The sequence below is a fragment of the Molothrus ater genome, chromosome 6 (assembly GCF_012460135.2).
Source record: "Molothrus ater isolate BHLD 08-10-18 breed brown headed cowbird chromosome 6, BPBGC_Mater_1.1, whole genome shotgun sequence".
NCBI classification, from domain to species: domain Eukaryota; kingdom Metazoa; phylum Chordata; class Aves; order Passeriformes; family Icteridae; genus Molothrus; species Molothrus ater.
This window is the reverse complement of record NC_050483.2, coordinates 17,133,951-17,155,619: the sequence shown is the minus strand read 5'-3', so window position 1 is coordinate 17,155,619 and position 21,669 is coordinate 17,133,951. Positions and strand designations below refer to the sequence as shown.

The 21,669-nt window shown below is 38.1% G+C and overlaps 1 protein-coding gene across 1 annotated transcript in view; it reads right to left on the bottom strand.

The window, feature by feature from the left end:
• The window catches only part of MUC6 (mucin 6, oligomeric mucus/gel-forming), a 43,089-nt gene extending 36,439 nt beyond the window's left edge, over nt 1-6,650 (bottom strand). Inside the window, exons 1-2 of the mRNA XM_036383203.1 lie at nt 6,599-6,650; nt 1,284-1,346 (exon numbers count right to left, since the gene is read on the bottom strand). Coding sequence (XP_036239096.1) covers nt 1,284-1,346; nt 6,599-6,650 — 115 coding nt within the window. The remainder of the gene's footprint in view (nt 1-1,283; nt 1,347-6,598) is intronic.
• Between the last annotated feature and the right edge of the window lie 15,019 nt (nt 6,651-21,669).

Sequence of the window (21,669 nt, the reverse complement as noted above, 5' to 3'; positions counted from 1 at the left end):
AAATGACTATTGAATTAAATTCAAATTTAGAAGTCAGTGCCTCACATTTCTTCAGAAAAGGACATGTGAAAAATGTTGGTTCTGCCTAAGGGTTGATGTAGCTCTGTATTTTATTTCCAGCAGTGACCATTAACAGCTTGCCCGAGGGAAGACTACCATCAGATCAGGCATTTATACTTCCACAGATATTCTCTCAGTCTCCAATTATTTTCAGTTCAGGGAATTATGTGAGGCTATTGAGATTTTTCTGATTACCACTCCCCTGTGCTCTGGCTTCCATATCCTTGTCCACCATCATTTTGAACAGAACCAAAATTTCTTTGTAGCAGAAAATTCCACAATAACTACAGTCAAAATTTGCCATTGAATTTTAATTATGAGTTAACAGTTTAAGGATACCTGCCTTTCCAACAATACTTCTGATAGTTAATATTTTAAATATTATGTTAATTTCTTTTGTTTTGGCATTGCAGATTTTTTTACACAAATAAGACAGTAGTACCTTACTATTTGTATTTTTCATACTCAGAAGGACTAGCACAAATTTACAATAAGTAGGTGGCTGGAGTTACTTTTGCATACAGATTTGGATTTGGATGGATGCACACAAGTCATTCTTTGGAGTTAAGGGAAAACTGCTGGTAAACTACCAGAAGTGTGGTAGCAGCTGGCACAGCTGAACACTGAAGCAGAAATCTGTCCTACTCTGACCCCACTCTGGCTGCTGGATATAAAGGTGAGGAATAAGTATTCCACACTCTGATTGTCCATTTGCATATAAATTTGTTTTAACCTGAAATCTTTAAAATAATTTTCACAGACCTAATCTATATGGAGAATGAGCTTATTTAGTTTCCTGGATTTTGCAATATCAAAAGAATCCATAACCTAAATTTTTAGATAGTATTAGGCAGCAATATATAGGAATGAAAATCAAACATATCACACAAATTACCCCAATAGCATATTTCTAAACGTGGAAGGCTATTAAACTGCTCACAGTTTCTATCCTTAGGCATCAAAACCCCAGCATGGTATGCTGAAGCACTTTCCATTTAGTTTAAAACTTACCCCAGTGAGGCAATGCATTTTACAATCTTTTTACATGCAAAGTCTTCTTTTAGAATTTCTAAAATTTAACGCTTCAAAACATATGCTCCTTGAGGCAAAGATTTATTTTTATTATGTGGTTTGTACACTGCCTTCTGCAATATGGGCTTGATACTGAATAGAGTTGTCACTCACACTTGAATGCAAACATTAAAACCAGGTCAGACACTTACTTCTTTGTAGAGATTCTTTCTGTTTTTGGAGAAGAATGGGGGACCAATAATTTCCTTCAAAAGCTGTGAAAGGAAAAAGACAACACAATGAAGTTATCCTCTGAGCAAAAGAAGTTGAATATTTGTATATTTATTTATTTTTAAGCATGCTGCAAGTTAAAGCAGGGTCAGCATATATGAATTGTGCTCTGTCACACAAATATGAATGACAATTATGATGGAAAATCACATAATTCCTATTACATAATTAGGCAATAGAAAATTCTTCTGTACCGAACAAATGTTTCCAAAATTTGCCAGAAATTCTACTCAATATGAAAGCTCCTACACTTCATACTAAAATCCTATGTTCCTGTTACAAAAAAGTGGGATAAATATTTCCTTATGTTTTTGAGTTCTTGTTTCACCATCTGGGTAGAAGCAGTGGAAGGAATAGCCAAAAGTGTGAAAATATGGGGAAAGTATTGTCCTGTGCGCTGTTCACAAGAACCGTGGGATCTGGAGCTGAAGACAGGAAATCCCCAGGAGTAGTTGCTGCCTTTGCTGTTCATGTTAAGGCAGAATGATGCAAGCTGTCACCGGCTCCCTTCCACACACCTCTTCACAAAGCCTGGTTTGGTTAGGAGAAGCCAAGGAATGTTGAGCAAATGCTGAGTGCAGTGTGGTTCCTTTCTCATGTCAAACACAGACCTGCTGCATGAGCACAACTGCTCCACGTTCTCACGCATACCCAAAGGCTCTTTCACCCAGCGTTTTCCTCCAGCACTGCTGAAGTGAGCTTTCAGAGTCAACAGCTGGGTGGTAAAAAACCTAAACAAGATGCAGGAATAAAGACCTGAGGTGCTTCAGAAATGTGCTACTCAGATTTAAATTTTCTCATGTCTGGTATTTCTAAGATAGCAGGAGCAAGTATCTTGTAGAACCCATGCAATTCTTTATTATCTGTTTAGAATCTTTTGCAATATAGAAAATGTTGTGCCAGAAGGTTTCTTTCATCAAATAAACCAGGCCAAATCCACATAAATATCTATATATACACTACAGCTCTGCAGGGTGCTGTTGCTTCCTTGGATACTGCAGTGAGTGGAAGCCTCCAGGGAGCTCACCAGCTGGAGCAGACTCTCAGCCAATTCCATGCTGTGCTGCTGAAGGTGAGGTAGTATTTGCCATGTGCTACCTCAAGGGCTGCAGGAAAACAGGTGAGGCTCTACCTTTTATGTAAGGCTAGGTTAAAGCACAAGAGGGAATTTTGGAACTGAGTGTTTCAGCACATCCTTTTGCTTTGGATTTCAGATTCAGACATCTCCAACATTCACAACAGTCTATACCTCAATTCTTCTATGAAGCAGTACTTGCTGAATGAAGATGTTATCTGGATAAATAAATCTAAGTTTTTAAGAGCTAAAATACTATACCGGTAGAATTGTATACAATAAATATTTAGGCATAAGGGAAGTAAATCAAGGATATAAATTCAGTGAATTAAGTGCTCCCATCCTAATTGTTCTCATAGCTTAAAATGGCATTTATCTCAGCCACTCCCAAATTGTCTGACACACTCATCACAAAATCATTCTAATCCTACTCATGCTGCCTTGCTGTCTAGAACTGGTCAGCACTGGCCAATAATTGTTTGAGATTTTGCCAGAGTTTTAGAAAATCTCCATGGTTGGCCTGTAACTCAGTAGGCATTTCCAAAATCCAGCATGCTCCTTCCAAGTTCCTAGTGAACCGTGCATCACAGTAAGCACACCACAAAAAGGAAAGGTCAGTTTGTGGCTTTCAAGCTAACGCTCTTCATGCCTGAGTTGCTGCTGCCTTTTTTGAATGCCTGGATTTTGATACCTGCATTTGTTCAATAATCTAGTATTATTGGCTTTACAGTTTTCCAATCATTACAGCTTAATCCTAAAGTTTAAACACTTATGAATGGGATTTATAAGTGTGAAACAGCTGCCTTCCAAGGATATTAGCTTTGCAGGAATTGCATATACACCTAAAACATTACTTCAAGTCAGATCTATCTAGAGAGCTTGATGTAAAGTAAAATGTCTAATGGACAAATATTTTAGATTAGAACAGACAAATCAGTTCACAAAGCTTGTTTGATAGCTTTTCAAACTCCAGCACCTAAGCATGGCAAACAAAATTTAACATGCACTTCAGGTTTTGTATTTAGATTAAATTTGAGCATAATAATCATCCTGGATTATATGGACATGTACAAGGGTTAGACTGAAAATAACTATGGATATGAAATCCACTTTAACTTTTTGCCCAAAGACTAGCTAATAAAACAAATGCAGAGCCATTTGCTGACTATCTGCCCATCAGTATCCTGTCAGATCAAACTATTATACTAATTACAGTACAGTAATTATTCTCAGCATGTACATTCTTTTTCTCACATTTAACTCTGAAGAGAATAGTTAAATCTTCCTGGCAACACTATCAACCAGAAACACACAAAATGGGAGATTGTACAGATGTAGCAAGTACTATGGCTATGTAGAAGTTGTATTTTGCAATAATTTAAGATTTTTTTTCATTTAAAAGGCTGTCCTAGTGTTAAATGAGATTTCTAAAGTACTGAAATCTTCATTTCTGACATTTTACTATTACTGCAAGTATTCTGTTTTCCTTTGAGAAATGACATTAAATACTTATTTTGAATTATCTCAACAGAAATACTTATTTTGAATTATCTCAGTAGAACTTTACCCAGAGTTTCACTTCTCTTGGATAAAGGAAGGTTTTACTTCCAATTCCCACTCTTCTCCAGCTGGCCAACTTCCTTGAGAATGATATCTGTTGAAGTGCAGTTTTTGTGTGGTCAGCCTGTCTAGTTCACAGCAGCAGTACAAACCAGGGAACATGACGTACTATGAAGAAATTAGTAATTTTGTTCCTATACTCTGGTTACTATGAAAAATCCCTATGGGAAAATACAATTTTATGTTGAACTGGCTTCAATCAAAGTGTTTCAAATCAGATAAAAAAATGAAAACAAAACACTGAAATGAAATCTCTGTACTTCCAACTTGCAGAAATAATTTAAAATGTCTGTTTTGTAAAGAGTTCTGTTTTTCTCTTCTAATTGGAGACAAACAGAAATGTTGAAATGTCAGATGTTCTGGAAAGGACAAGAGCATTAAAACAAATTATAGAAGCCTAAAATTAAACTTAACACTGAGGGTACTGGTAAAGCTGTAGCTCTAATATGAGTTATTAGTTGCACATGTTCATGATGATTTCTCTTCAATAGGAAATTTTTACCTCCCTTTGTCTCTTGCAAACATAGATATGTGAACAGCACAAATCAAGGTGACTTCCTAGTTACATACTTCATAAGAAAAAGTATGATGGTATACAAACCTCTCAAAAGGATCCATGCAGTTTTGATTATTGAAATAGCTAAAGAGGTGAAGCCTTGATTTAATCAATGAATCAGCACCTCGTATTAAAAAAGACTAGAACTAACAGTTTTAATCAGGTTTCAAGCTTCTGCAGATTTTTTTTAACTCAAGCATGTTTACTGATTTTCTTGTTATCACTTTCCATAAGATTCCACATCAAATAATCAAACATATGTCCTTATAATCAATATTTATATTTCTACCTAGAGACAGACTCAAGGTACAGAACTTGGATGCAGATCCATAAAGAAGAGAATTAAGTCCTGGCTTTGGTCAGACTCATTCTGAGGATAAAACACTTGGATCTAGAGTTCAAAACAATGAGTACCCTGCATCTTGTCCTATTTAAGAACGTACAAATCAACATCCAAAAATTGCCTGATTTCAAATCTTTCCTTGACAGAATGAAATTTGCTTGTTTTCAGAGTCTCTAATCTTGTGAGGCATTCCAAGGACCTGAAATGTTGACATATCCCAAAGGACAAAACTGCTCTGTAAGAATTTTCTAGATCCTGCTTCTAGGGTTTTTATCTTTAAATTCAACTTAGTCATTTGTAGAAAAAATTCTGATTTGGGATGGCCAAGTTTACATATAAAGCTTGTGTCTGTGTAAGTGTCTACAGCAATTTTCTTTTGATTGCAAGTATTTCTATTAATACATCTATTATCTAAACCAGGAAGTCATGTAGATGGAGATTTTGCTCTTGCAGGCAGCAAAACTTGGGGTTAGGACCCACATTCAGGTACTTGACTTGATATTGGTTACAATGGTGCTGATACAGTGAATGGAGTTCCACCTGATTTCTAACAATACAGCTGAGGTTAGAAATTGGCTCTGAGAGTCTACTAAAGGGTTCAGTTGCTTATATTTAATTATTTTCATGCTACAGTTTAAGTCAGTGATTTAAGAGCAATAAATGTCCCCATGCAATTTGAACTGCATGATTCATTAAATGTTGTAAACACAACACAGAAGAAATAAATTTAACTTTGTTTCACCTAAAGCAAGCGAAGTATGCTTTCCAGCAGCTTGAAATCTTTCCTTGAAATTCTAATTTTAATAACTAGTAAGTAAAGAGAATATATAGAAGAGATGAAAAAAGAAAAAAAAAAACAAGCAAACATCTTAAACCATGCCAAACCATGGCAAAAAAGACTTATTCTCCAAAAATCCACAGGTAATAGGATAAGGAAGAATAATGAGTAAGGTGGCCAAGTAGCTACAGAGCCAATGAACTTACCTATGAAATCTTCTTTCAGAAATTAAACATTCATCTGGTATACAGGTGGGTTAGATCAAAAAAGTAAGACAGAAAGACTGAAGGATTGTACTGAATAATATATGGAGGAATACATCAAGAGTCATGTAAAATTTTTAGGCTAGAATAATTTGCCTGTTTTCCAGCATAGGGTTCGTTCATAATTCGTCAAAAAAGAAATGCCAACACATAGCTCATACTTAATGCTTTCTGCAGTTCACATAACAAAGAAAAATGTTTTTGATCACCACTCTACACAGAAGATATACCATATATATCTGCAATGACATTGCTAGGACACCGGATCATGAACATCTGAAAGATGAAGGTGCTTGGCAACTCGGAAATACAACAGAAGTCCATTAAAAATATTTCCTTTAACTAGGAATGAGTTTTAGGGAAGAATCCAACAAATCAGTGACCAACTTTCTGAAATAGTGAAGAATGAATTATTTTATTTCAGCCATGAATTTATTAAATAACCTGTTGTGGTTGTAGATGAAGCAAAAGAGAAGAAAATACGTTAACTGAATTCCGCAGTTTGTGGGAAAGGAGAACAAAATCTGAACATCATGTGATGTCATACTACAATTTTCCTTCAAGCCATGTACCAAGAGGAGCCCAGGCACCCCAGACTTACCGGCAGAGTGCAGGAAACTGCAGAAGATGAGCAATACCAGTGTTGGGAGCATGATGCACGCCCTGCCTGGGCAGTGTTCTCAGTGCTCCCCTCTGTTCCAAGCAGGCAGTGCCAATGCTGCCACTTTCTAGGCTGCCCTCTTCAAGCTTGGATGCTTTATATATAGAATTGCAATGCCCTCCCTCATTCCCACAGCTTGCAGAAATTGTAACAGCAGAGTACCCGCCAAACAGGATCTCCTCTTTATCAAGTTCAACACACCTAAAAGCCACTTAGAAAACGAAGAAAAAAGAAAATGCAAACCTCCTCCAGTTCATTATCATTCTTACAAGGCTTTTATAATGGCTTCTATCTCTAACAGCTTAAACACTTTTACCTGCCTTCACTGAACAAATTTGGAATTATACCCAAAAGCAGTAAGACAAATAATACACAAATTATGATCACTAGCTGATAAGGAAAGGAAGAATGCTGGACCAGCACACAAAGTGGAAGAATGAAGTGCAGGAGTTTTGGAACTGCTGAGAAGACTGTGTGAATAAAAGATGGTAAGACATGAATGAACAGAGATACAGATCTCAGATTTTTGTATTAACTCTTCTTTCATTAACTTCCATTCACTCTCCTGGGTGATTGTGTTCATCTCTCCCTTGTGTGACTTTTTAAGCAAACTAATAAATTTTACCTGGGTAAAAAGGTCTGTCCACAGAACAGCTGATTTCCTGACTGCAAGGGAGCTAAGTAAGCCCTTGCCCACTACCTTGGCACTGCCAAGGACAGCGGGCAAACTCTGTTCTAAAATGGGGCAGACTATTGCACTGTGGTACTTTGGAACCTTTCACAAGATAATCCACCTTCCCACCAACATCACAGATCAATTTTACTTGTGTTACACTTGAATCTCTCCATATTAGAGGTGAAATGTTCAATGCACTGCATATGTTCAAAACATCACTGCCACCACTGATTTGACAGTAAAACAAGAACTTGCTTGATCCTGTCATTTTTCATTGGCAAAATATTTTCTTGTGGAAAACATAGTATCAATATAAGAAAACGTTCCCTATAAAATATGAATTGCATGGGTTATCTCTCCATATGAATTTCTTCAGCCTTTCCTGTTTTCACCTATGCAATACTGAGGTGAGCCTCTGAAGAAAGTGGCAATAAATGGGGCCTTTTCCTTGGCAATCTGCCTGCACAAGAGGTGCCTGCTCTGTCATGCCCACCAATATCACAACAACCAGATCACAAGCCATGGCCACAGCTGCCAACACTGTGTGTGCCCTGGTGCTTCCCTGTGCTTCCAGCACCCAGGGACAGTGCTTTAAGGGTCAGAGAAGGGAAGGTGAGGGAAGGTCAGGCCAGGGGAGTGAAGGGATAGGGAAATTCTCAGAGTTACCTCTTCTGAGTGGTGGGAAGAAGCCCAGGAAAGACAGTGACTTAACCTAATTTCAGCCATAGCTCAATGTGGTTGTAGTTAAAATGAGAACATTACATTTTAATTGACATGAAGGTCTGCCTTTTTGGTTTTCACAGTAGTGTTTTTCCCCCTCACTACTCCCCTATTCTCTCCCCAACAACAGAAAGTGGATGAAGTATATGACTGTTGATAATAGAACTGCGACCCTAAATTTAAAATTTCTGCAGAAAATTTTCTGCATTGGCCTTATAAAAGCCCTAAAGTAAATGATCAAAATCACTTGTCACTTCTAAAAATCATGATCAAAGTGAAAAATAGTAAGTCCTCAAAACAGCCTCTAAGCAGACTGATACCATGATAAATACGTAATTATGATTTCACAACTGTACCTATTACATTATTTCTGGCAAATTACCTCTAAGTTCTTATTAATGAAATCCAAAACAGAATTTCATTTTTAACACTTCTAAGAAGCATCTTCTTTATGAAGATAAGGGACTGCAGTGCTCCATAGCAACTCAAACTTTATAACTGATAGTGTCAGACAGAAATTTACCTTTCTCTGATGGAAGAGACAAAAAAAAATCATCACTGTTGTCCAAAAGGATTTTTTTTGTAATATATGTTCATAATCTTTCTGTCAAGCAGTAATAAATTAAAACACCTGACATCAATGAACATTTTACTACTTCCTCATTTAAAGACCTGGGCACTATAGGGCATCACTTTTACTGTCAAAGGTGGCAGACAGAGACATCATGGAATTAAGATCACTGGTAACAATTAATTTTCCTCTTTTATTACCACAGCTTCAAGCTTTTCTCTGTAGCCTTTATATTTACTGAAACCTTTTATATCTTTACTACATGAAGCTTACAAAATTCTCAAGAAATGCACATACTGACAAAAGTCATTTCAAATATTTACCCAAAATATTGTTGTTTTCAGTTCCCTGTATTTGTAGCAACATTCTTAGCTGAACACATTCTGTCTGAGAAGTCAGGATAAAGATACTACCTTCAGCTTTCCTGGAAGGAATTTCAGTCACTCAGTCTAAATACTTATGATTCAGCAAGTTATTATTTTATAGAGACATCCCATGATGATGTGAACACAGTTAATCAAAAGCATCCATCTACAACTGCATTTAAGTCAGGACTCCAGACCAAGGAAAGAGCATTTGCTTGAGGACTATGAGTAGTGACTGAGTTCACAGTACATAGATAATTATTTTACATGGAAGAGCTTTGTGAAGAACTGCATGCCCAGCTGTAGTGAGATAATGACACCTCTAATTAATGTGGATTTTTTCCATTTAATAATTATAATTGGTTTAGAACAACATCACTTATCAGAAACTGCTGTTGTACAGGAGAGCAGAGATTGTTGTGACCATATTTAGTATACAGTAATGGGTTCTCAGCATTGAAATACAGTTTAGTCTCCAACATCATGTACACTTCTGGAAGATTTTTGAAATGTCAAAGGAATTTATGTAAGCCAGATATTATGCAAATTGAGAAAGTCATAACACTTTAACTAAGTAATAGACTATCTTGTCTACAGTTTAATTAGTCTAGGAATTTTTAGGTATATCAATTACAGAATATTTTGATGCTTTTATGCAGATTGCTATGAAAATATTCCACTTCCTGTAATGTAGTGATTGTATATTATTTTAGCAGCCTTCATATTTCTTGGATAAATAGCTACATATCTTTATAGAGAGTCAGACCAAAATATAGCATTTGATTACCCCTAGTCCCTGTGGGTGTATAAGTACTTTCCAGCTTTGGAAGCTTTTGCCTGTAAGTTTCCATTGCTCTCGTGGAATGCAAAGATACAGGCTTAACAGATATAGCAATCTGACACAACAGCTGAGCTGATGGGTTTTGTCCTTGAGCTCTGAAATTTGATTTCCTGTCTAATTCAAAATTTGAATTTAAAATTGAATAATTTTAAGATAAATTGTTTTAATATAACGCTATTAAAATCATCTGTACTTTAACTTCCAAACTATTCTAGATGCCCAGCCTTCAAGTAATTGTTTTAAAATATTCATGATTGAATAATATATGTATAATGAATATAACATGTATTGTCTCATAAATGCTGTATCAGAATTGCATAAAATAAGGCTCTTGCAATCAGCTGGGTTATCTTTTATCCTTTATGACTGAGACATTCACTATGACTGCCAGGGCAACGTTGGTTTCTATCTACAATCCAATGAGCTGTAAAATTTCCATAGGACAGTTTGAAAATTCAGGGGTTTTTTTGGTATAGATTGTCTCAAGGTAACACTATTTATTTTCTGTTAGTGGAACTACCTTACACAAGGTAATTCCATTACCATTCCACTTTTTAAAAATAAACCAAAAGCACAATGTAACTGGCATTAATGTGCTAACAGAAGAAAACAAGCTCCCATTTTTTCTTCCTGTTTCTCATCCTTGTCTTTCAGGTAATGTAGCCAGGCAGCAGAGGATCACATTGAGTGCAGCTTCCCTGGGCTAAGCTTATGGCACCCACCAGGGGCTCCTGTCTAGTTGTGTGAGTAGCTGGCAGGCACCACACGGCCAGCTGGTTGTCTCTTTTGCCAAGATGCTTTCCAAAGAATCTGGCAGTAAAACAGATACATATTCTGAGAATGTTCCAATTGTGGTAAATAAGAAATTTTTGGCTGAGAAGTATTCACAAAAAAATCATGACCAGCTTATCCCTCATCCTCAGCCTATGTCCCAGCTTTAGATCTTCCTGGTATTTAATGCTGTGTGCCTTTCCAGCTGCTTTTCTTAACAGTGTGTATAGATGAAAGTGAACACAAACTAAGAAATAACTAACAGGACTCTTTCACTGTTCCAAAAGTAGCACTCTTATACTGTTCCAAAAGTACTTTTGAACTTAAATTACTGTAGAGTCCAGTTTTTCCTATATACCTGTTAGAAAAAAAAAATGTAGAAAATAGTTTAAAATCATGCCTCTAAAAGTGGTAAAGACTTCATTGATTAGTACTTAACTTTTAATTATAATTTGTTGAGGACAATGGCCTGAGACCTCCCTGTGCTGGCTTCACGCCTCTGGCACTCCCTGTGATGAATATCTCAGATACTATAGCTGTGGGGACCTGGGTTGGGGCAGTTCACTCTTTATGTCCTGCCAACACCAGAGGCTGACAAAGCTGCCACTCCCACAGTTCCCCGAATTGTATCTGCTGCCCTGAGGACAGGGACAAAATATTTCAAGTGTTTCTGGAGTAAAACCATTTTGGGGGAAAAAAATAAACCACATAAAACAAAGCAAGGCCTGTTACCATAATACTGTGCTCCCCTTCCTGCACAGGAACACTGGGAAGACAAACTCTGCTTGCTCTCAGTTCCTACACTCTTCTCCTGCTTCTGAATCCTGTTTTGCTGCTGCTGGGCTCAAACTGGTTTGCATTCTGATCTCTGGAGCAGTCGGGGCTGCCCACTTGGTTCTGTAAGAATCCTGAATTCTGGTCATTTTAGCTACAGTGCTGACAGGAGAGAACAGGATAATAGGATTGTGGAAAGAAACCACAGAAGGACTCTCACCTCTATTCATGTCTGTCTTCCTTTGACTTTTTAGCTAAAATTTCTCTCAAACACTATGATCATGAACAAAATTCTGTGCAGATTCTCTTAAGGCCGAACTTATCTCCTAGTGATTAAGGAATCTGCAGAGGAAGACTGATTCTCTCATTTTCATTTGCTTCTAATAGAGAGAAAAAAGATTAACGATGACTTCATATAAAGTCTAGAGACAGATCAGACTTTGTGCTGAACTAAATCCAGGCATGGAGTGCTCCTTTTTTTTTCCCCAAATAGAAAATGTTGAAACCAATTTGATTTTACTTTTATAATTCCTAACCTATATTTTTCTTCTGAGTCACATTAACATGGAGAACATTTATCTGATGGACAAAAATTGGTGAAAGCACAGGTCAGGGTTTTTTCCTCTTTTTTGGCCTTTTGGCTTTACCAACTAATCAGTATTTCTTTTCTAAGGGAAATTCAGGGAGTTTCCTGAATTATACATCAGCTCTTCTCCTGGGCAGCATGCACTTTGACTCCATACAAACCAGAAAAAGATTGGAAAGCATTACTTATGAAAGCAGCGGTGGCTCAAATATTTCTAGCTTAGTTAGAACTCCGTTCAGTAAGTTATTAAAAACATCCTAAATTTTCTTAATTGCTGTACTCATAATTGCCACACAACTGAGCTAAACTTATAGTTTGTAATTAATGTTCAAACCGGACTTGGAAAAATAAAATTATTTGCTTCTTTTTACATCACGGCTCTGTTAATTTAATAATCAGATAGATTTTGTTACCAGATATAGCATGAAAAGCAAATACATTGTGTGAACCAGGAATTCATTAAGTACAAGCTTTCACCTCTCCTGGTAAGGAAGTAAAATAGAACCTGTATTTACACAAATATTAAGGGCTGGGAACAGGACGTCAGTGGCAATCCATGTTTAACTTGTTCTTTAATGTGTGTGCATTTTAGAACAGATAAGTCTCCAAATGATGCTAATATAACATATCTGCTAAGATAATAAAGTCAAGCATAAGCTTGTGTTTACCCTTTACTCGATATATTCTGATGCTTTTTCTTTTAGCATTTTGGTTGACTTGGATTTAAAAAAAGAAAAAAACCCAAACAAACACAAACAGCCACTGCAGTCACTCTTCCAAAGTTCTGAATCTCCCAGATGTCTGAATTGTGGTAGAACAGATTTGAAAATCATGACTTATATCTTATTCTCAAATTTGAAAACCTCTTTCCATTTCTAAAGAAATGAAGTTATTGGAAGAATGAACCAAAGGTAAGAGTGGAAAAGTGCGGAGGGATTGATGGAGGCGGTTTCCATGCACAGTTCCAGAAACAAAGGACAGTGTGGCTATTTTCCCCATGGGCAGAGAGCACTCAGTAGGGAGAATCATAACAAGATAGAAATAGATAGAAATCATACAAGAACAAAATTTAACAACTTGCATCACTTTTGAGTGTCTTTACATTTGATTACTCAAACATTACAGAATTGCAGCTGCAACTTTTCTTTACATCTTCTTGGTCTCTAGGGCAGGCAGCTGTGTTTGTGTCATGTCTCTCTCTGTCAGCTGACTATTTAATATATTGAGACCTCACTGCATGGAGAGACTGGCAGCCAGCTAATGTTTATCTTAATGTAGAATAAAGATGTCAACACTTATTTTCTCACAAAAAATTGAAAATTTTTGCCCTCATTTTTCACCTAAATAAATGCTACAAATTCTGTCCTGAAAGCTCTTTGCTTCTGTGCATGAGTAAATGTAATCAAATCTCCATATTATTATCAGTCATACTGGTACTGAAATAACAGTTTTTGCTCATGATAAAATCCCCCACTATTTAAAACTTCTGTGTAATTAATTTAACATGCACTTTCAATGCTATGATGCTCCTAAGGAAGAGTAAACATAATAAACTATGAAGAATCAGTTGGAAAATGAAAACTAAACATGAAATTGCCTTTATGTGGCAGTTTCAGTTTGACAAATGCACTGCCCAGTTTTTAAACCCAGCACAATATAGTACTGGATTACTGCACTGTGCCATGCAGTGATATCTTTGTGATCTCAAGCTTGGATTTTCTTCCCTTGGGTCAGGTGGTAGTTGTCTCATATACAAATGTACAGGACAAATATAAAGGACTATTTCACAGAACTTCAGTAGGATCCAGACTTTAGTCCTTACACTTGGGAGTAGGGCTACTCCCTTGTGTTTTTCTTCAAAGTAATACTTAAGTTAGGAGTAGATACTCTCTAGGAGTTGTTCTCCAGCTTTTTTTTTGTTTGTTTTAGACTCTCTTTTCTTTCAGGTAAATGTTCCACTCCATTAATTACTGACTTGAAACCTCTAGTTTCTTCTCATTGTTCAGTTTAAGAACAAGCAGAGAGGCAAATCACAAAACATGCACATATGTTACCTAACTACAATCCAACATAAGCAGGATATTTGTCAGATGTGTTTTCTAAGGTGCAACGTACTAAGAAAATCAAAATATGCATTGTTAAATTCATCTAAGATATTGTCCACGTAAGTTAGATGACTTAAATGCTGTAACAGCTCCAGTGTTTCCACCTGTTATTATTTACTATGTGTATAAATGTATATATGTGTGGTATGCATATGCATATTATATGTATATACTGATAAATCCTGTTCTTTTGATTGGTTATTTAGTGAGTCCAGAGAGCTGGGCTGCTGTCAGGCTGACAACTGTAAACAGAACTGAAAACTTTGACTAATCAAAGTGCTTAGCGTGGGCCAAAGCATGGGAAAAAATGGCAGGGGCAGGTTTTGTTCCACTGATGTAATTCTGATATGACGCTGGTAATTCCACTTGAGTTAACCTTACAGCAGTTCCAAGGCCTGTGGCTGCTGAGCTCTATATTGAGTACTTCCCTTAATTTCTCAACCAAGTATCAACAGAATACTTGCTTGTTGAGAATACAAGAACTCAAAATTGCCTGTGGGGAATCTGGCAAGCTGAGCTACTCCTCTGTTTACATGTTTTCAATGAAATAAACTAATACACCCATGAAGGCTGGTTCATGAATGATAAAACTCTCATGTACTTTTAGGGTAATATTTTCCAAGCCTCAAAAGCAGTGGAATATTCACATCTGAGAAGTACCTGAATGTAAAGGCAATAAAGAAAATAAATAAATAAAGTGGAACTTTAGCTATTCTTTTATCATATTTATCTACGTTCCACACATTTCCAGAAAGAATTTAATTTAATTTAATTTCATTTCATTGATCTCACCTGAAAAGTTAGAGCTTACATTGTTTACCTATGCTCTCACCAATTACTACAATCCTTCAGGATGTGGTGGAGTGGTGCCTATATAAATGTGCCTATATAAATGTCATGTGTTCCTTGCCCTCACAGATAAGCTATGTTTCTGGTTACTCTGGGGTTTGGCAGCCTCTGGACTTCTCAGTGAGAAGCAGACATCACAATGTGAGATGTTTCATACCGTCAGAAAAGAATGGGAAAACCTTCTTAGTGCTGTCCCTTCTCCTCCTGGAAGAACTGCAAATACAGGTGCAAGGAAGTTTAATTCTTAGAGCATCCTCATTGACTTCTGGTGAGCTTGATATAAAAATGGGCTTCCCACACACCTTTATTTTGAGAATTGAGTTTCAAACATCATATTGAATTCCTACTAACTACTACTGCATCATACTTATGATCGTGCTTTCTTCCAGTAATGTGCTGCAAAAAAAGACAACATATCTGCCAGGTATCAGTTCAAACTCTCATTCTTCCTCAAGGTGAGAAAAATGTAGCAGTGGGGCTCTTGTTTAAAGAGCTGATGTTGAATAAAGACCATTAAATGTACTAGGGAAGCTGAGGTCACTGCTGGCACACAATGCGTGACAAGCAGTGAGCATTAGAGCAGTCCTCACTTGCTCTCAGGTAAGCTCATTGAGGTATAATGTCAGCTTATGGAAAAGGTTGCCAATTTGGTAGAAGGGCATTGCTGAGGATTACAGCCTTTTGCCAGAGCTTTCTGAACAGTGAATTCAGACAAGAGAGTGCTGAAAGGATGGTTCTGGATTTGAAACTGTATGGGAAGGCAGCACAGGTAACAAAGGATATGTAATATACTTGTAATGGACTGATGAGAAGGTGCTGTACAGCATTTTCCATTTGCTATCATTTCCCATATAATGAAAAAGTTGTGTTCAGTTTATTATCCTCTATTTCAGTCAAGAAATGAAAAGACTGTGCTGTTTGTTGGAAAGATATTTAGCAGTCTTATATCCAATGGAGACAAGAGAACTGTTTGTAGCCACTCACTGCTATCTGAGAATACCCATTTATTACAGCCTATACTGACAGAGGCAGGTTTTCTGCAGAGGGCTGCAAGCTACAAAGTGTTATACTCAGCAGAAGTACATTAATAACTGTGAAAACATTTCTGCTGGTTTTGTCAGTGCTAATTGTCTCTTCTCTATCTTGTTCTGTTGGCAATGATGACAAACACAAGTGAGAGAGAGAGAAAATGGTGTTTTACAGCAGTTTTTTATAATGGCTAAACCTGAATGACCTTTCTCCTCACAACTGAAAGCAGTGGGGTGGCTGCTGTTGGGAGATGGAGGCTTTCTACTGTTTTCTACAATGGCATGTGGCAACTCCATGATACACCAAGAAACTCAGCTAAGGCAACCTGCATCATGGGTGTCCTGGTTTTTGCTGGGGTAGAGCTAGTTGCTTCCTTAGTAGCTGATACAGTGCTGTGTTTTGGAGTTAGTATGAGAACAATGTTGAAAACAAAAGGGTGTTTTGGATGTTACTAAGGAGTGCTTACCCTTGGTCAAGGACTTTTCAATTTCTCACACTCTGCCAGTGAGGAGGTGCACAAGAAGCTGGAGGGAACATGGCTGGGATGGCTGACCTGAAGTGGCCAAGGGGATGTTCCACACCACAGAGCATCATATTCAGCATATAAACTGAAGTGAGTTATATGGATGGGTACAGTTGCTCTTTGAGGACAGGGTGGGCAATGGATAGTGAGTAATTGTATTCTGCATTGCTTGTTTGGTTGGGTTTTTCCCAAGTTTTATTATTATTTATTAATGTAATGTAACGTCAATATTAATTTTTATCATTAAGACATTTTCATTTGTTAAACTACTGTTATCTCAGCCCATGAGTTTGCAGGGCTTTTTCTTTTCCCTGACTCTCTCACCCCTCCCATGGCAGAGCAGAGGCAGGAGGAAGTGAGTGAGCAGCTTTGTAGTACTTGGTTAGAGCTGGGGATAAACCCTGACAGTGGATCCTTACTTGGAAAGAACTTTGTCTTGGATCAAACAAGATAACAATTGTGACCATTCTCCTGACAATCTGGGTTGAGGACACTAATAACTTACATGATCATTCTTCCACATAAACAGTAAGTCCAATAGGGGATCCACTGGACTGCTGAAGGCACACAATGTTATAAACCTGTCCCTGCATGAAAGTTTTTTCCAGAGTCACAGATAAAAGCAGCAAAATGCTTCAGACACTGTTTATACTACTACACTGAGTTGTATCACTAAGGTTATAATTCTCAATTTTTTTTTAACTAGATATTAACATAATATCGTGTGTTGTTCAAGATTTAGCACTTTAATAGTGCCTACTTGCTAAATTAAATCCTAAAGGATCAGCAGAAAGTAGTTAAATGACCATGGTTAAAATTCTCATCAGCAAGCACCAAACTCAACAGATCTCTCAACAATGACATAAGCATGATTCACCACACCAGGATATCCTTGAGCCTTTAAGGTTATGAAATATTTACAACAAATGTTCTTTAGTGGACTCAAATATAAGAATACACAAATGGAAGTTGACTCTAGGTTTTTGATTGCTTATTTTTACTGAAGATACAACATCTGTCTTTTTCATGTTGCCTTTTCAAGTATTTGGCCCATTTTGAAGCATCTGGATTTAGAGGAGTCATGCTATTGGTTCTGCAAAAGGAAATGTCCATTCATGGCTACTAGCAAGGAGGGAAGGATAAGAAACTCTCATCATTACCAAAGCATGTACAGCTAAGTATCAGCATTTTATGTCCCTATTATGAAAGAAAATAGATTTTAAAATAACCATAATGTCTGTCTTCTGCAGACCTGGGAGACATGGAAGATCATCAAGGTAACTCTTTCTGGATCTTACAGCAGTGATGATCCACATAAAGACCAGTAATACACCGTGAGACTCCTGGCTAAAGATTGCTACTGAGTGGAAATCTCACTGATTCAGGGAACTTTTGTCCGATCCCCTACACAAACGGTACTGTTCACACTGTATCTAATGTAGCAATACAAAATCAGAGCAACAGCATAAGAATTTGTGGAAATTACAAAGAGCTCTATTAACAAGGCAGTTATGAAGCATCTGTGACTTATGATTTTACATATGACACCATGCTTTGTTGATAATCTTACTTTAGGATCATCTAAGGAAAAAACTCCTGAGCAACTTCAAGAAGATTTGAGCTATATGACATTCACCTGAGAGCAGTCAGGTAAACTCAACTCCCAGTGCCAGAGTCAAAATCCAAACATTAAGCTAGTATACTTGGTTTTGATTCCTTAATTTTTAAAAGGCTTCTACTTCAGATTTTGGAAAAAAGCTGAATTTTTTCCCTACCTCTGTGACACTGAAGTTCTGTGAATACCCATCCATTAATAGGAAGAAAAATCTAAAAATAGTAAGCTTTTCTAATGTGACAAACCAGGACTTTTGGTGGTCCTATCTGCAGTATTTTCATGTGTGACATCCCTACCTAGATGGGCCTGAAGCATTAAAAACTGCTACTCAATAGCATTGTCTCTAACTCAAAAAAATATGCATATGCATACACAGAACAATTCCTCAGTGAAATAAAAAACACAAAAGCAAAATACAACCCCCACCTCAACTCCCCAAACCAAACCCAGCTGTAATTACAGCTGTAGCAGCTTGTTTGTGGTTGGTATGGAGTGAAATACACTGCTAAAGAGCATCTCTCTCTCTCCAATGACTAGTTAACTCTTCCTTTTGGAACCTTCCATGCTATTGAACATTATACCGAACATTGATCATTCATTACCCATGAAAATCTATTATGACTGTGCTATTCTGGTAAATTCTGACAGACTCAAGTCTTGAGAATGACTCTCAAAGTTCCAACAGCAATATGGGTTTATGTAGGCATGAAGGGGATGCCTGATTAAAAAACCATCTGGTGAGCTCAAACTATTTTAACCCATTAATTGAAAATGAAATGCCTTTAGGGCAGGCTCTCCTAAAAGAGAATAGCTGATCACTTCAGCTGTGTGAAATGCAGCAGACCCAGCTACCACGCAAAACAGAACTGTTAGCCAGAAGTTGTGTCCAGCAACTCAGAACTACTGCAAAAACACAGCAAATTATAAACCACAGAATCAGGTCTCAAGATGCAGTGACTCACATAATTTTTCAGCATTTCTCTGGAAAATTATCCAAACATCATACTCAGTCTATTCTAAACAATTCATAGGCTCCTCTTAGCAGAAAAAAGCCTCACCTTCCTGGTAGCATAGTCTTACTTGAAAACGACTTACGAATTTAGTGTCATTGCAAGCATCATTCCCCATCCTACAGCAATGGTTTGTGACTCAGGATTGTTGACGCAGCTTTCCTGTCCAAGCATCCAGGAGCCGCTCCAGCGGTACCACACTCGCACCGCCTGAGCTGGGACCGGGGCCCCCTCACGGCAGGAGCTCCTTGCACACACCACACTCTGTACACAGCCAAACAGGGCTTCCTTACCGGCTCATCCCTGCGTTTCCCACAGCAGAATCCCAGATCCTTGCAAGAATTTAATCGCGGCACAACAACACAATCTTTCGGAGCTGGTGCCCGCCGAAAGATTTCCCGAACTTTTACCCCGACGGTCCTTGCACCCAGACAGTCTGGGGTCTTCCAGCAGCGTCATCAGCACCTGCCTTGTCTCTGAGTGTCCCCACCTGGGCCACGCGTCCCCGGGCCCTTTGTTGTGCAAAGGCTCGGCACTTCACGGCCCCTTGCCCGGCGCTCTCCCCACACAGAGCTCAGCCCTCACTGCAGCTGCTCACCGAGCTGCCTGCCCCGAATGTGCCCCTCAGCAGAGGGGTATACACGGCAATTGGAGGCCTTTCACCTCCCGGCCTCGGGATTGAACCAAAACAAGCTGCGCCTCAGCCCTCAATACTGCGGGGGCGCAAGCGGAGCCCGACCATGTGAGGGACTTGAAGCGACCTTCTCAATAAAAGTGAGTTTTCCTGAAAATCAGACTAGAAAAATTACCGTTTTAAAAGATAAGAAGAAGAATGGTTTTGATTTAGAAACAAAAGGGAAAGAATGGGAGAAGACTGTAAACACAAACCCACAACATCCTCACAGCACAGGCTTTTAACTCGGGGCGCACCTTCTTCTCAGCAAGCCCCCATGGCCTGAGGCAGCCTGTGCACCGCTCCCTGTGAGCTCTCAGGACTCTGACCTCATTAATCCTACAGGATCCCTCACTTCCTATGGAGCTCAGCTAAAACTCTCTTCCCACCTACTCCCAAAACCTTCCCTTCCCTGCAGATGCCCAGCAGCTTGCCTGGACGTGCCCTAATGCAAGAGGCAGCTGGCCCTTTATATTAAGCAGACTTTCGATGCTGTAGAAATTGAAACTAAGGAAGATGGGAGTTGAATGTCTATGGGTAAGAATTAAGGGAAGGCCGACAAGGCTGACACCCTACTGGGAGTCTGTTATCGTCCACCCAACCAGGAAGAAGAGGTAGATATTCTATAAGCAGCTAGGTAATGTTTCAAGATCATCAGCCCTTGTTCTTGTGGGTGACTTCAACCTACCAGACATCTGCTGGGAACTTAATACAGCAGTAAAGAGGCAGTCCAGGAAATTCTTAGAATGCATGGAGGACAACTCAGCTGCTCCTTTTTGAGGCAATATACCATCAAATACACATTAAATTGCAGGCAGCTCGACAGACTGCATACTGAGACTTGTACTTTGAAAAAATTGAGTAGGGAGGTGGGCTGATGTGATTTGCCAGGTAGTGTATCACCCCAGATACCTCTTTTGGGGTCAGTGGTCTCTTGTCATCCACAATGCCTGTGCTCAGTCTGTCAGAGCCCCCTGAACCCATCACTCTCAGGGTGAAAGTGGTTCAAAGAATGTGTGCTGGGACTGGGTACACCCAGGGCGTGTCTGCAGCAAGGTGGGAATGGCAGGTATTGAGCAATGCCAGGGTTTTTTTTAATACCAAAATATAGATGTCTGTCAGTGATGCTGGCCTGTGTAGACCTAATTGAGTTTGTTTCAAACCTGGGTCTGTTTTCTGTCTCAGTACTAATAAAACACAAAGGGCATTTATGTACATATAGTGTATTAAACTGAACTCATTGATTTGGTCTATTTTGATTATTGAAATTTTGATCTTCATGTTTTTCAATTTTTTGGATGTAGTTTATTCAAAATTATATATGCTCTGCTTTAAAATCCAGTTACCAGTGAGGTATCAAAACCATAATCTTTTTGATGCAATTTAAATATAGCATGCTAAGAGGATCAATTCATGAGTTCTAGGCCATAAGCAGGAAATTAAATAAAGGGATTTTTAAAAAAAAATTAAAAAAAAGAAAGGAAAACATACTTGTTTGTTTTTAAATTTTTCTTGACTGTAAGTATTATTGTTTCAAATCTAAGAGAGTCAACGGGGACTTTGGTACCTCTGAAAAACAGGATTCTGAGTAGGTCAATAATCTCCAGAACAATAATTTTTATATCAAGAAATCCAGTAAAATTTAAAATGTTTACTCTTAACTGATTTTCCAGGACTTTAACTATGCAATCAACAGATAGAGTATGTTTACATATTGGTAGCAGTCAGTGAGTCACGATTTAGTATTTACATTCAGTGATGATGTTGATACCGGATTGTGATATCTCTGCAAGTTCCATATGGGCTTTTTTTGCACTTTTGGTCTACCAGACAAGTTTATCTCATCCTGTACCTACGTATCTAAAGGATATTTCTATAGATTTTGTTTGAAGGACAAAATTGT